At 45.4% G+C, this 15,605-nt stretch overlaps 1 protein-coding gene across 1 annotated transcript; it reads left to right on the plus strand.

Annotated features, from left to right (window-relative positions):
• Positions 1-351: 351 nt before the first annotated feature.
• On the plus strand, positions 352-11,472 carry LOC137157961 (microtubule-associated protein 1B-like). Its single transcript, XM_067555389.1, has 3 exons — positions 352-521; positions 6,250-6,351; positions 11,342-11,472. Exons 1-3 carry the CDS (start codon positions 362-364, stop codon positions 11,461-11,463), a joined length of 384 nt encoding a protein of 127 aa, XP_067411490.1. The 5' UTR covers positions 352-361; the 3' UTR covers positions 11,464-11,472.
• The last annotated feature ends 4,133 nt before the right edge of the window (positions 11,473-15,605 follow it).

Genomic DNA, 15,605 nt, shown 5'->3' on the forward strand with positions numbered 1-15,605 from the left:
GCACGGGCACGGGCACGGGCACGGGCACGGGCAGGCCTGCCGCGGGGGGCGGGGCAGCGCGGGACTGACGCCCCACCCCAGGGGCTCGCCCTCCGTCACCGGCGCCCCGCCCCGCCCGCTGGCCGGCGCACACCGTGTGAGGAGCTCGCGTAAGGCATCGGTGGGGGGCGGGGGGGCTGGAGCGCGGCACGCCGGGGAAGCGTTGGCTAGGCGGGAGGCAGTGAGACCCCGCCCCCTCCGGCTCAGCTGCAACCTTTCTGAGTCACGTGTCCACCCTAGCCAATCAGCGCGGGGCCGACGGCTCTTTAAGAGCCGCGCGACAGTCGTCTCGCTCGCGCTGCAGTAGCCGCTGGAGGTTTCCATGGAGATTCCTGACGGGGCGGTTGCCATGGATACGGTGGCGCTCGGGCTGTCTGGCGGGCGGCGAGGCTGGGAGCCGCGGAGGCACGCGCTGCTGATCGTGATCGGGGAGATCGGGACAGAGGCGGAGCGCGGGGCGCTGCGGGGCGCCCTGGAGCGGGGTGAGGAGCGGGTGCCGCAGTGCGCGGCGGGGCTGAGCCTGAGGCGAGGCGGGCGCCGCAGGCACCTTCCTCCTCCCCCGGCTGCAGCGGCGGGTCTGGGAGAGAAGCTCGGGGCTGGTGCTGTGGGGACCGGCTAGCCCCGCCCGGGGCGCGTCAGCGTGCCGCACTGTCACCGCCTGAGCGGCACGGCGGGTGCGGGCAGGGGCTGAGCCCGACCGCCTGCGCCTGCTCTGCCCGGCGTCTTATCTCGCCTCTCACCGCAGCCTCCATCCCCCCCTCCGCTCCCCTCCCCTCACACCGCGGCTTCTTACCCCGTCCCGTCCCTCACCGCAGCCTGGATCCCCCTCTCCCCTCCCCCCCAGCGGCTTCTGACTCCGTCCCGTCCCTCACCGCAGCCCTGGCTCCCTCCCCTCCCCTATCTCTGCTGAGCTCTGTCTCAGCCCCAGACTTTGCCCCTCTCCTCCCTGCCCTGAGCAGACTAACAGTGCATGGGGTGTGTGGAGAGATGGGGCCTCAAGCAGGGTTTCTACCCATGAGTTCCCTTTGCCTCTGCTCTGCCCCCATTTTAGGGCACCCCAGGTGGCTGAGGAGATTTGAAGGTTCCCCTCTCCCCAACAGTGCAGATGCTCTTGGGTGTGTAGGGAGTGATACAAACCATCAGTGTTAGCTTATATATACTGGCAAAAATGGTTAAAATACTCGTGTTCATTGATCTTGAACAGGCTGGAGGTCATGGGTGAGATTTGCTCTGATGTTCTCTAAGGAGTCTGGAATTAGAGCTGGATCTGGGTGAATTCTCAGGCAGCCTGGCTCCCTGACACTATTTACTAATAAATTTACCTGTGTCTGTAAACATCTACAGTAAAGAGCTCCATGAGTGTGACACAGATCCCCCTACAGGTAGTATTTGCTGACCTCCAAGTACAGGTTAGCAGCTTGTGGTGAGTGGTGCTAGATGAGCCCTTTGCAAGGGTTCCATAGGATAAGGGAAGCTCCTCTCACTCATTCTCATCCTTATGTAAGAGACTTTAACTCCTTAATCAGATAAAGCTACTTATGGTCTTTACCAAATAGTGACATGAAACAATCAGGCCTGGAGGGAAATGTGTACAGGGAGCATATCCTACATAAAAGAGTAGGAATGCCAGCCAGAAGTAAGTGCCAAATGAAACCTCTCTGCTTTCATGCATGAAAGCAACGGGATTAATTACATTCCCTCTTGGCCTTGAGTGGCAGCTACAAGGATGCTCTGAATCCATCTATTATCAATCCCTTACTGGTATGACACATTGCCAGTTGGTAGAGGTTTCCAATGATAGTACATGTGGAAAGGAAGCAGAGTTGTACAAACAGCCACAGCTAGGGAAGAGGGAAGTGACAACAAAGATTCCAATTACTCCAGTTTGTTCCTAAGCAGCTGCTCAAGGGATGTCAAAGAGCAGCAACAGAAAAATGTGGGACCATCCTGTTAGAACAGGTCTAAGAAATAGGAGTGTAATGAGGTCTTCCCAAATCCAACGTCAGACCCTTGCACCACCTCAGTTTCCCCATTTATGTAAGCTGATGGGCCAGTTCACCAACCAGTGCATCAGTCACGCTCCCACCAGTGTCATTCCCGTTTCCAAAGGATGTGTTTATTGTTAAACAGTTCAACATCAGTCAAGACTGATAAACCAGGCCCTGCCACCTGTCCCCTCCAGGCCTCGGAGAGCTTCTGCTGCTGCCTACTCTGCAGGCACATCTTTTACCTAGCTGGTGTGCAAACCCCCTTCTTGATCCTTTCCCTGACCCAAGGGCTCCTGCAGGACCCTCTTACTCCCTTAGGCAGCTGATTAGTCACAGGTGGGGGCTGAACCTAGCTCTCTTAAAGAACTATCCCACCCTGTGACAGGGAGTGAACAGACCCCAATCGGTAGATGGATTATGCTCTTTGTGGACCTAATGGACATATGCTAACACCCTAAGAATACGCTTGTTAGTGAAGAGAAAATGAACGCAAGCTTTGCTTAAAAAAAAAAACAAAAAACAAAAAACTACCAGGTGCTTTAGTGAAAGCAATATCCAGAGATGATAGTGTCTGCTCAGGAAGATATTTAAATTCTGTCTACTGCCCTTATTTGCACTAATGCCATATTGTTAGGACTGCTAGGAAAGTTACGTCCCAAAACAGGAGAGGCAGTTCGGCCAGGGGTCTGGAGTAGGGATCTAGGCCTGGGTCCTATTCCTGGTTCTGCTGTTGACTTGATGTGTGTCCTTGGGCAAGTCATGTCACCTGTATCTCAGTTTCTCCAACTGTGAAATGGGGATAATGATATTGACCTGCTCTTAGTATGATGGGTTTATGGATGAGAAGTGATATAAGTATATTAAGCATTATTAAATTGAGAAATAGCAGAGTCAGCAGATCTGTGATCAGACTCCATGTTATTTATGCTGATGCCTGTTTCAGACACTGAGACATCTCTTAATTGGAGATTAATCTCAATCTCAAAATGTTGCTGTACTCTGAAAGCTCTTTGTACACTTTTGTTTGTTGGACGCAGGAAGGAGTTTAGAATGCAGGTCCAAATCAGCTTGACTTTGGACTTGTCAGCAGCAGCAAGGCTGAAAGCGAGGTGGATGCAAAATGTTAGTTTACTCTACAGTGTGAATGGGAGGTAGGATGTTCTTTGAGAGTAGAATAATTAATACATCCTTATTCTTATTTTGTATTATGGCAATACCTATAGTGAGGTGTTGTCATACAGAGAGGAAGATTGAGGACTTCCCTTATGAACACCACCAAAGTCTGACCCACTGTGACTTGGAAGGTGTGCAGAGTCACTTACAGAACATGACTACACATCTCATGTGCATTTCCCTTAGTGTGGTCCAGGAGAACAGACAAGTGAGACTAGAACTAAGAACAAATATATTGTTCTTGATACCAAGCATTATCCTGCTGAAATGGTAGCATGTGGTTCTCTGTGTGAGACTGGACAGTGGCTACTCTCAAATGCTGTGTACCGGAAGCCGATCAGGTCACTTTTCTATTCTAGTGTGATTCTTCCAGTTTTGAAAATCTCAGGGTAGTGAAACTGGTATAAAAAGGAAATGTCAAATCTTATAAGCCAATTAACTCAGCAGGAAGTCAGACAGTTTGCCAGGGCATGAGGAATGGGATGAGAAACTGTACCACAAGTCACATGGAACAGTATCCATGCTGTACATAAGTGGTTCCCAACCCATGGCCTTGGGGCCAAAAGTGGCCTGCGAGGGTTTTCAAAGTGGTCCACCACTCCCCTCCCATTGGCTGCAGAAGGGAGCTGTCACCTAAAGACCCAAGAGGAGCGCGTTTCTGCAGGTCTACAAGACTAATGCAAGCTCCTTGCTGCAGCCAAGGGGATGGGAGATCAGTGCTTCCCTCCCCCTGGCTGTAGCAGGGAACTCAGCAAAGCGCTCCGCGTAGGTCCATATGCGTTGGGGTCCCTGCTGGAGCCAGAGGGAGGGGAGCACTGATCTTCCATCCCCCTGACTGCAGAAGGGAGCCACAGCCTAGGGGACCCAGGTGGAGTACACAGGATTACAGGACGTGTGCAGTTTTCCCGGCTGCAGTGGGGGTGGAGGGGAGCTGCTGGCAGAGAATGGTGGCCCTTCAACGTTGTAAAAATGATACCTTTGGCGCTTGAGCCAAAAAGGTTGGGAACCGCTGCTGTACATACTACAGCAACATCCTCAAAGACTATGACCAGTTAGGCAACCTCAGGGTGGTATATTGTGCACACCTGTGTAAAGAGGAGGCTAGCCTGATCCCTCTGCTAAACTGAGTGACTTCCAAACTGTATGGAGGAAAAACTTAAAAATTAGCTGAGATACTGAGTGAGAATCCCCTTCCCTCCCCTCAGGTTCTTAAAAAGGATTTCTCCTCTTTGCATTGTGGAGGATGTAATGACCAGTGCTCCAGAATAGCCCTTCTTGTTGCTGCAGCCAGGACACTGTGATTGACACAGCAGCTAGCGTCAGCAGGATGTGTCCTGCAGAGTGCCACCTGACCCCACTCAAGTTGGACTGCTGTTCAGCTCTGTCACATCAACACTACAGAGATATTAAAGAGCCCCTGTGTCGGGCACATGTATTAAATCACTGCTTGCTTTCCAAGGGCATTTTTTGTAAAAAGGGAAATATCTTTCTTGCCTTGCTTCAGTCTGTTCCCTTTCTGCATGCAGACCTCTTATTTTGTGGCCTGTTTTTTTTGTTTGTTTGGGGGTGGGGACACAAAGGAGCAGGAATAATCGATATCCTCTGGTGCTGCTGAAACTGATGATGGGTTTTTCTGATATTCTGAGAGCATCCTGAGCACCATTCGCTTGTCATACGTTCTGCAGTGCAGCCTGTCACCTGATTGCTGCACCATTCCTTTGCAGTGTGTGCTGTGATCAGAGACAAGTTAAGAAAAAACTTGTACAGCGTTATTGTAAATAATCCCTGTCTTTGAAAGTATAGGTTTACTGTGCGTGCGTGCGTTTGGGGAAGCAGGGGGCAAATTATCTTTCTAATTGCATTTTAAACTCTGGAACCGGCTCTGATTATTTGAGTTTGCATCCTTTGATGAGCAGTGGCCACTATGTTACATTCAGTTGAAGTTGTCTCCTGTGAGCTACAAGAACTGATTGCTGCAGTCAATTGGAGTGGTGGGAACAGGTGTGGAGCTAAGATTTTTTTCCTGTCTTTTTTGATCCCTTTGCCTTTAATACATCATCACACTGTAGTTGCCACTATCTCATGGAGAGAATTCCAAGGTGTAGGGAGGATACAAGTAGTGAGTATGGATAAAGTTCAGAATCTTAGTTTAATTATTATTATATATTTGACTTCTATAACTCCCTGCCACTGATATTAAGGCGCTGTTGGCTTGCTGGAGACAGCAGTAAATGAGAGGTGAGGTGGAGGAGTTTTCATACATACCAACAGTTTGATTACCATGATGACACCCCAACGTGGCAAGATGCCATCTGTGAGTGGCTGCTCCTTGTTGGGACATGAAGATGAATTACCTATAGCACTGTATGGTTCTACCCAGAATGTGAAACTGTTCCTCATTGAGGTCTGAAGGTGATTTCCCTAGCATGGAGTGATGCAACTTGGTCTGGGAAGAAAGGCTACTCTCTGCTGGGATATGAAGATGATTATTTTGCAAAGATTGCATAGATTAAAGAGCACACTCAAAGGGTCTAAGGGTGATTAGGGGCATTGGAAGAGTGATTAGGTAAAGGAAGTTGAGGGGGGTGGTCCGTACTGTGACTCGGATGCATATGTTGTAAGAATATAGGATGGGAACTGCGACACCAGAACAGATCAATAGTCAAACTAGTCCAGTATCCCATATCTGCCAGCAGCCAATGCTGACTTCAGAAGATATAAAACTCCCACAATACATTTGCTTGATTATGCAATAGTATATTTGGTTTAGTCATCGTTTGTGGAACCTAACAAGAATGGAAACCTGGTCCTGCCCCATAACCTAGAAGCGGATTTGTAAAGGAACAAATGGGAATTGGCTGTCTACCTGTCCCTTGTCTTTTAAAATGTTCACCATGGGTCCTAAATACGGGTTTCTGAAATAACATAGCCAGGCATCATCTGTTTTGTATATCCTCCTGGCTGACTTTTATTGATCCCTCCATCTTCTCCAATCCTGGTTTTGGAATTCCTGGAAAAAGGCCTTAATTCTATTTTTCTTGTTGGACAGGAATTCGCTCCTGGAACATTCACCTTCCTTCTTGTGACCTGAACCAGCAACTGAGACTCTTTGTAAGTCAGCATCTGGCTCAGTTTTCTTCAGAGTTCAAAGGTAAGTTTCCTTTTGTCTGTTTTCATTTTTTACCTTTTCTGTTGGAGTTTGAAGTTGGTGAATAGAGGATGGAAATGAAATTGGTACCAGTTTTCCCACTTAGAACACAACCAGGTTCTTCTGGTGAGTTTCTTTTCCAGGTTTGAGTAGACGTTAACACAAACTCTGAAGGTGGAAACTATAGGCATAAATACATGTCAATGCAAAGGAATTTAATCTAAAACTGCTGGTCTAATTACTGGTGTGGGTGGAGGGCTTGTAGAAGGACTAGAGTTATGTAAATAGGCTTTTAAACAGAGTGCCCAGATACATAATTTAAAGCATTTTTGTTCTTTCTTACAGCAAAATACAACTTTATTGCAGACAAACTGCTTATTTTCCGATCTCTTTATAGAGGCAATTAATAGTTAGAAACTTGAGATTCTTCACTCCTGGGAGAGTTACCAGAAGTAATCACCTTGGTGAGGGGGACTGCTGAGGAAGACTAATCAAATGTTTCTGTTGACCTGAATAGCAATTTGCGTTTCATAGGAGTTTACTCCATTTTCCTGGTTGGTTTTGGTGAGGAGGTACTTCATGTTAAATGCCATTGGCATCTTTGAAACAATGCCTCATCATCATGCATGTAGAACTGGCTTCCGTTCCCAGACTAATATTCATGACATATGGACCACACTGTTAAATTCCTCAAAATGTATATGGCAAGTATAGATCGTTTCAGACACATGGGCACAGACTGTCACCGTGAGTTATGCCTGCAAGATGTTTTTATATCCACATTACACTTTGTCAGATATCTCTTTTTAGGTGTTACTCTGTGTGTACTTGAAGGAGGGTGCTGTTTTCCTAGTAGTAAGGATATTTAACTAGAAAGTCGAGACCTGGGTTCTATTTTTGGATCTGCCATTGACTTACTGTGTGAGCATGGAAGCTCTTTCAACCCGTCTGTGACTCAGTTTCCTTACCTATAAAATGAGGATAGTAAGAGTAATGCATTTTTTTAAAGCAATGTGATATCTGTGGAGTTAAAGCTCTGTGTATTAAAGAACAGGAAAAGATGCTTGCCTAGTCTAATTAAGGTTTTCTTGGTTTTAAAATAATGGGGAGGAGGTTGAGCAGCTTAAAATGTCTGTATGATGGAGGCAGGGTGGACAGTTGAGCACACAGCCTTAGTATACAGTTTGTCTGAGTGTGATGGACTAAAATCCACCCCAGCTAGGGAGCCATTTTAAAAGCAGAATTTTTAATCCCACTAAAGTTCTGTCATTTGTAGTCATGACTGCTGTGTTTTATTGGCGTGGCTAAGCAGTGTTCTTCATTGTGAGGCTGGGGACCCAGTGGTGGCTCCCATGAACCCTAAGTGCAGCTCCCTGACTAATTGTTTATATTCCAATTTATTTTATTTTGAACATTAGAATATGTACCAAGCCTACCAAAGTCCGCCTTCTTTACATGTCACATTGACCACATGGTATGATGTGTGCCAATAAGTACATCTCATTATATCCGTTGTATAATAACTGTTATATTACCATAGCAACCAACGTAGAACTCGAAGTTTTCAACCATTTGTGTCGTATATTATTTTTTGGCCCCAGTGAGTTACTGGAAAGAATGGATAGATTCTTAATTCCGTTGAAGAGAAAATTGGAAAGTGAAACAGGAGAAAAAGCAGATAAGAACCTAACTGTGGATATTAATGAAACAAACAAACAAACAAAAGTTGTAGTTACATGAGTCACTCTGTAGCATTACATCATTGAGGAGTAGCAAGCAATGTGTTAATTTAGTAGTTGATGTGGCTCTCACATTGAAGGTTTTTTGCCAAAGTGGCCCCTGCTTGAAAAATAGTGAAGATCACTGGGCTATGATCTAGTAACTAGCATGTGGAAAAGGCATTGTGAGGGAAGGAGCCTGTGCAGCTGCCTTATGCAGCCTGTTGACCTGGGAAGGGAGGCCCTCACAACTCCTCTCTTCTCCTCTGTCGGGACCCAGACTGTTTTGCTCCCCACCCAGGGGAAGGCTCGTAGGCAGCCATCTCACTCTACTAGTAGCTCCAGCTAGGGGGAAACCCCCTTAGCCTTCACATAACTATGATCTTACCATCCTCAGCTCTGCAAAGAGGTAATCATAATCATCAAGGTAACAGCTCCCTGGCAACCAGGAGCCACAGCTAAAAGGCACCTAGGGCATCCTGACTGAATCATTTGTGCCTAGGTGCACACATGCCCACAACCAATTACATCTGCATCTGTACAAACACAGAATTGTAAAAATGTAGGACAGGAAGGGACCTCAATAGGCCAACTAGTCCAGTTCCTTGTGCTGAGGCTAAGTATTATCTAGACCATCCCTGACAGGTATTTGTCTAACCTGTTCTTAAAAACCTACAATGACTGAGATTCCACAGCCTCCCTAGTCATTTATTGTAGTGCTTAACTACCCTCACAATGAAGAAGTTTTTCCTAATGTCTGACCTAATCTTCTTTGCTGCAATTTTAAAGCTCATTTCTTCTTGTCTTGTCCTCAATGGTTAAGGAAACAAATTTATCACCCTCTTTATAACAACTGTTTACATCCTTGAAGCCTGTTATGTCCCATGCCGCCCGCCCCCCCTTTCTCTTCTCCAGATTAAACAAACCCAGTTTTTTCAATCTTTCCTTATGGGTCATATTTTCTAGACCTTTCATTTTTGTTGCTTTCCTCTGGGCTTTCTCCAGTTTGTCCATATCTTTCCTGAAATTTGGTGCCCAGAGCTGCACACATTACTCAGTTAAGGCCTTTTCAGTGCTGAATAGAGTGGAGGAATTATTTCTCATGTCTCGCTTACACCACTCCTACTAATACATCCCATAATGATACTCACTTTTTTAATAATAGTGTTACATTGTTGACTTCTATTTAGTTTGTGATCCACTATAATCTGTAGATCCTTTTCTGCATCTTTCCTTGGCGATGATTTCCCATTTTGTATTGTGCAATTGATTATTCCTTCCTAAGTATAGTCCTTTGCATTTGCCCTTTATTGAATTTCATCCTATTTATTTCAGACCATTTCTCCGGTTTGTCCAGATCATTTTGAATTCCAGTCGTGTCTTCCACAGTACTTGAAACCCCTCCCAGGATGGTATTGTCTGCAAACTTTATATTATCCAAATAATTTATGAAAATATTGAATAGAACCAGATCTGGGATAGAACCTTGCAGGATCCCATTCGATATGCCCTTCCAGCTTAACTGTGAACCATTGACAACTACTCCCTGAATATGGTTTCCCAACCAATAGTTCACCCACTTTACAGTGATGATCAAAAGGCATTGTAATTATAATGCTTGTGTCTGTGCACACAGCACTCATTGTGTTGCCGAGGTGCGTCCACAGTTGGTGATCTAGCATCGACAGTGAGGGATGTGCACTGTGGGCAGTTATCCCATTGTATAACTCGCCACCTTGTGCTGCTAGGAGTTGTGGGAAGGTGGAGAGGATTTCAGCACATCATGGGTACATGCTCAACGGTCTCATAATGCAGTGATTTCTGTCCCATCATTCCATGGGTTTCCAACTGCCTTTCGTGGCATAGAATTAGATGAGACAGTGACCTCTCTTTCCATTGAAAGAATCTGCAAAGCACCTTGACTCTGCTTGCCTTATCATTAATCTTGGATGATCAGCTAGCATCTGTGGTCTTTGACAATATCTTCCTTTGCCCTTAGCTTGCTAAGAAACTTCCCTTTTTCCTAGATAAAGATTTGGCTACAATGTTCTGTGTGTTTGTCACCTCCAGATTAGATTTCTGTGTCTTACTGTCTCTAGGCCTGAAGGTAGATGCAATATCAAGGCTTCATTTTGTGTAGATTACAGCAGCCCATCTTAATGAGATGAGCCACCCTGAGTACATTATCATTAAGGTTAAGATTTTGTCATAGTTATTTTTAGTAAAAGTCAGGGACAGGTCTCGGACAACAAATATTCACGAAGCCTGTGACCTGTCCCTGACTTTTACTAAAAATAACAGTGACAAAATGGGACTGACTGGGGCAATGAGAGCTGCAGCCCTGCTGGGGAATGGGTAAGAACTTGCCACAGCTGACAGCTCTAGGATCCCTGCTGCCTGTGTGGCTTGGAACACCAGGGAGGGCTGGAAGCTCCAGGTTTGGGGGTCCCCTGCTGCCTCCAGGACTTGGCTTGGAGCTCTGGGTCTGTCCCCCAGCTACCTGTGGCAGCATGGAGCTGTGGGGTGGGCCCCCGCCGCCATAGCAGCTAGGAACTTTGGGGGCCACCCATGGGAGCAGGGAGCTGTGGGGGCCCCTTGAGACGTTCCCCTCTGCAATCTGGACTGGTGTATAGCTGGGTCACCCCAATCCCTCACTCCTCAAGCCTGACTACCACTTGCTCTGCTGTGTGAACACCCCACTCCTGGGACAGCTCATGCACAGCCTCTTGCAAGCTAGCGTTTCTTACCTTAGTGAGTGAGTGTTTCTGGCCAACCACTCATGGGATTATGCAATAGAATGACTGCAGCAAACACTCCCAGTTCCAGATGCCATCCTAGGAACTTCCGTCATTCAGAATTCAATGCTGCCTGCTGGACTCTGCAAGTTCATCATTGATTAGTCCGTCAACTGATCAAAGAAAGTGATATGCACCAGCTCTGTCACAGAAAATGAAGTCTCTGCACACGCTCAAACTACAAGCACGGCTTTAGATAAAACAAACAAATAAATTTATTGAGTACAGAAAGATTTTAAATGATTATAAACCAGAGAAATATAAATCAGATTTGATCAAGAAAAAATAAAAGCAAATGGCACTCTAAACTAAGCTTAACACTTTCAGTAACCCTACTGTCTTTAGATGGTTCTCACCACAGGCTGGCTGACTCCTTTAGCCAGGCCCTTCCCCTGTGGACAGTCTTTCAGTTGTTTGATGTTGCTGTAGATGGACTGGAAGAGAGAGCTCCAGAGACTAAAATGCTTCTTCTTTGAATAGGTTCCCCCGTAACCCTCCGGGGTCAGGTGATCGGCAATGTCCACCATGGCTTCATCCACTTGAGTCAAATGAGCATCACCTTATCAGATGCTCAGGCCGTCCATTGTTCCTGGAAGAGCTAGATTGCTTTATGCATTCCTTTGTGAGGCGTGAATTCTCTGCTTTCAGGGTTTGCCTGGATCTACTCCAAACAATGTGGACACATGTGGGAATATTACATAGCAGAGCCTCGTAACTATTCATGTGACATTGCAAGAAGCATACGATCATAACAATAATGTTCAGTATGTCATGAGCATTCCAAAAAAACCTTACATGACATACTTTGCATTAAACAATACACAGTTACACTATAAGGGTGAACATGAATGATACACAATTGCACCATAAGGGTGTACATGGAGTGCCGTGTATTACACCCCTGCTGCGAAGGGTAGCTCAGATCTGCAGAGTCGTGTGCCAACTGGGAGCTCCAGGTTCCCCCACCCCCGGCAGCTGGGAGCTTCGGGTCCCCTCGCCACCTTTTAGAGCTCCAGGCCCCCGCCCCCAGAGCTGAAGCAGTAAACGTTGCAGAGGTCTCTGGAAGTCACAGAATCTATGACTTCCGTGACCTCCATGAACACAATCTTATCCTTAATTATCATTACCTCTCTAGAGGCTCTGGTTCCCACTTCACTTGCTAGTTCAAGGTCCTGATCCTAATCTTCAAAGCCATCAAAGGGTAAGGACCCCCCTACTCTATTAAATTCCTTTATTTAGTATTTGTATTGCTGTAGCACTCTGAGGTGCCAAGTAGGATTGGGCCTCAGCTGTACTGAGCACATACAAACAGGTAGGAAAACACAGTCCAGCAGTCAGATTTCCATTCATATACTGCAAATATATTCCTCTGGAATAATGTAGTGTTTGCAGCATGTGGAAGAGAATGCTTTATCTTTGGCTATCAGAGGGATTTGGCTGTGGAACAGAGAGGATTCTAAAGTCTGTCGGTCTTTAAGATACACCTCAAGACCTTCATCTTTGGTAGCGTTCTCTCACTAGATCTGCAATGATTAAAACATTTTTAAAAATTGTCATTATATGTCCCAAGCAAAGCTTCCTATAACCAGGGAAGGGAGTAGATTAGGAGATTCCATGGAGTTTGCTATGGACCTCTCCATGCAGACCTGATTTACCTGGAAAGTGCTTAGGCACTACAGTGATGAGCACTATAGAAAATCCAAAAATAGATTCCTGCATCCTGTTTGCACTTATACCACTGAAATTCTTGTTCTTGAATGAGTAATTGAGCTCCTCCATTCTTCCAATTTGTCCACCTGTAAAATATCTGGGCTCTTGCTAATCCATTAGTTTATAAAGCACTTGAGAACCTCTGAAGGGGACTAAATTATGATTTTATTGGTATTGTATTCGAGCGTAGAGACCCCCAAGCAGTTTAGGGCCTCATTTGATAAGGACTGCACAGACATAGTGTAAGACATTCCCTTCCCCAGTCTTTGTTTAAGACAAGATGTAATAGGTAGATAACACAATGAGGGCTGGGAAGGAATGGGATAACAGTAATACTCATGCTTTTGCATAGACTTACGAGTGCACACTTACTGGTGTAACAAGCAGATCAGTAGCAGGAATCTTGTCTCTCCAGCTGCATAGAAATACAAAGTATTATGTTTGAATTATGCTGTTACTTTGACAGATGCTTGAGGTTTAAGCTAAGCATTAGAGAACAAAGGCCTGTCTCCTTAAGAGAATAGTTTGTGGTTATGGGTGGGATTTATTATTTTTAAATGTAGTTTTGGAAACTGAAATCCCACTTCTGGATTATCTGAATAGAATAGTAATTATCTCCAGGAGCCTACACCTCTGTGCCAGTCCACAGCCATAAAATAAGATCTAGATTAAAGTCACTGAGAGACCTCCACTCTGACTTCTCTCTCTGTATGTGCATGATCTAGTCCTCCAATAGCAAAGTATTAGTAGCACTGAGTTGCTGGAGGAGTTTACACTATGACTTCCTGTCCCCCCCATCATGATGGGAGTGATGCTGCTGGGGGTAACTTATTCAGAAATTCTCAAGATGCTTGAGTCTTTCCAGTAAAATTATGGGAGGACATGATGGGCTGAGACTAGAGAGGATATTGCCTCCATTTTTAGGGCCACCGTTTCCATTTCCTAAGTGCCTCTGCCACAGTGCCTCAGCTGAGCTGGGGTCATGGTGTGACATTCCTCTCTGCAATCTGGACTGATGTATTGCTGTCACCCCAATCCCTCACTCTTGGAGCCCATTTTACTTTGCCCTGCTGTGTGAACCCCCACTCCTGGGTCAGCCCACGCATAGCCTACAGCAAGTGAGCTGTTCTCAATTAAGTGAGTGAGTGCTTTTAGCCAGCCACTCTTGGGATTATGCAGTGGTCTGACCCCAGTCACCACCACCAGTCCCAGATGGAACCCTAGGAACTGCTGTCTTATAATGTTTAGTGCTGCCTGTGACCCATCCATGCCTAGGGTAGCCACCTGAAAATTCCAAGGTCAGGGCAAGCTGCAAAAGGAGAGCAGGTTCTTCCAGCACTGGTGGGTGACACTAAAGTCAGACTTCCCAACCAGCCACAAACAGTGCTTCTGATTCCCCACACTGGTTATCAAGAAGCTAAAACAAAATATACATAGCCCTCTTTACCACGTTTCAGTTTCTGGCTCCCAATCAGCCAGTAGGTCCAGTAAAGAGATGCTATTTAAAACTCTGTGCTCTTTACCAAAAAGGTTCTCCTGACCCCAAAAGGTCAGCCACATTATCAGATCAATATAAGTTTGGATCTTACTCAAAATACCACACTGCCAGCCAATCCTTTAGTAACTAAAACTAAAGGTTTATTATAAAAAGAAAGAAAACTATAGGAGAAATGTTAAATGATTAAAGCAATCATATACATACAAATGATTTTAAAGTCCATATGCATCAGGTTTCCAGTAGAATTGTGGAGTTTGCAGGCTTGTGTAGTCCCTCTGGTGTACATCCAGTACCTGAATGGGTCTTGGTCTTTTTGTTTCACAGTTTCAGTTATAGATGAATTGATCCAGAGGTAGGTGAAGACTAAAGACTGACTGAAGACAAAATGGATGTGGTGCAGCAGCCTTTTATGTCCCTTGGCCTTTTTCATGCTGCTTGTGGAAATTTACAGAAATAAGATGTAGTCCAGGGTCACATGAGTAAGTCTTGGTGACTCATCAGGTATAGCCCCTGGGTTCTCTCCCTGGGCCCGTCGTACCTGTGAATTTCCTTAATGGGCCATAAAGCAGCTTATTGCTGCAGCCATCCTGTCTGGGGTGTCACCCAGAAACATAGCACAAGTTGAAATACAGATACATCAAACATATCCATAACTTCCAATACAAATATGACACATGCACATAAACAAATAATATCATACTTAGAAAGGTTACAATTTGCTAACGATACCTGACATGGCCTATCTCATATGAATTATTATAACTTTGAAATATTGGTGTTAAATAATATCATAAATAGTTCCCCTAATCCAGCCAGCATCATAGTGCCTACTGCACATTCAGTGGTTTGTCAATTTATCAAAGAAATTGATATGCACCAGCTTTGTCACTTCAAATGGAGTCTTAACACACCTCAAACCACATGCACTGTTTTAGAAAAAAAAAAGCAAACAAATTTAAGTACAGAAAGATTTTAAGTGATTATAAATCAGAGTAAAGCAGGTCAGATTTGATCAAAAGTAAATAATAGGTAAATTGCATTTAAATTAAACTTAACACTTTCAGCAACCTTACAGTCTTAGATGATTCTCGCCACAGGCTGGCTATCTTCCTCCAGCCAGGCTCTCCCCTGGGTCAGCATTTCAGTTGCTTGGTGGTGTTTGTAGATGGAAGTGGAAGAGAGAGTGAGAGAACAGCAAAATGTCTCCCCTTTTTAACATGTTCCTTTGCCCTCCTCTGGGGCCTTGCCCCCACCTCCCCCCTTTCAGGGTTAGATGACAAACAGCATCCGTGCGTGGTTCCTTTGTTGATGCTCCTTTTGTTGAAGCTAGTCCTTTTGTTCCTGGAAGAGGTGGGTTGTTTTATGCATGCCTTAGTGAGATGTAAATGGCTTCTCTACTCGTAGAATTTTGCCTAGATCTGTCTCAAGCCATGAGACACATATTTGGGAATATCACATAGCAAAGCCTCATAACCATACACATGATATTGCAACAGACCTATTACTATAAAAATAATGTTCAGTATGCCATGAGCA

This window comes from Emydura macquarii, unplaced genomic scaffold (genome assembly GCF_026122565.2).
Source record: "Emydura macquarii macquarii isolate MOO-44397 ecotype Brisbane River unplaced genomic scaffold, CSIRO-AGI_Emac_v2 contig_1644, whole genome shotgun sequence".
Classification (NCBI taxonomy): domain Eukaryota; kingdom Metazoa; phylum Chordata; order Testudines; family Chelidae; genus Emydura; species Emydura macquarii.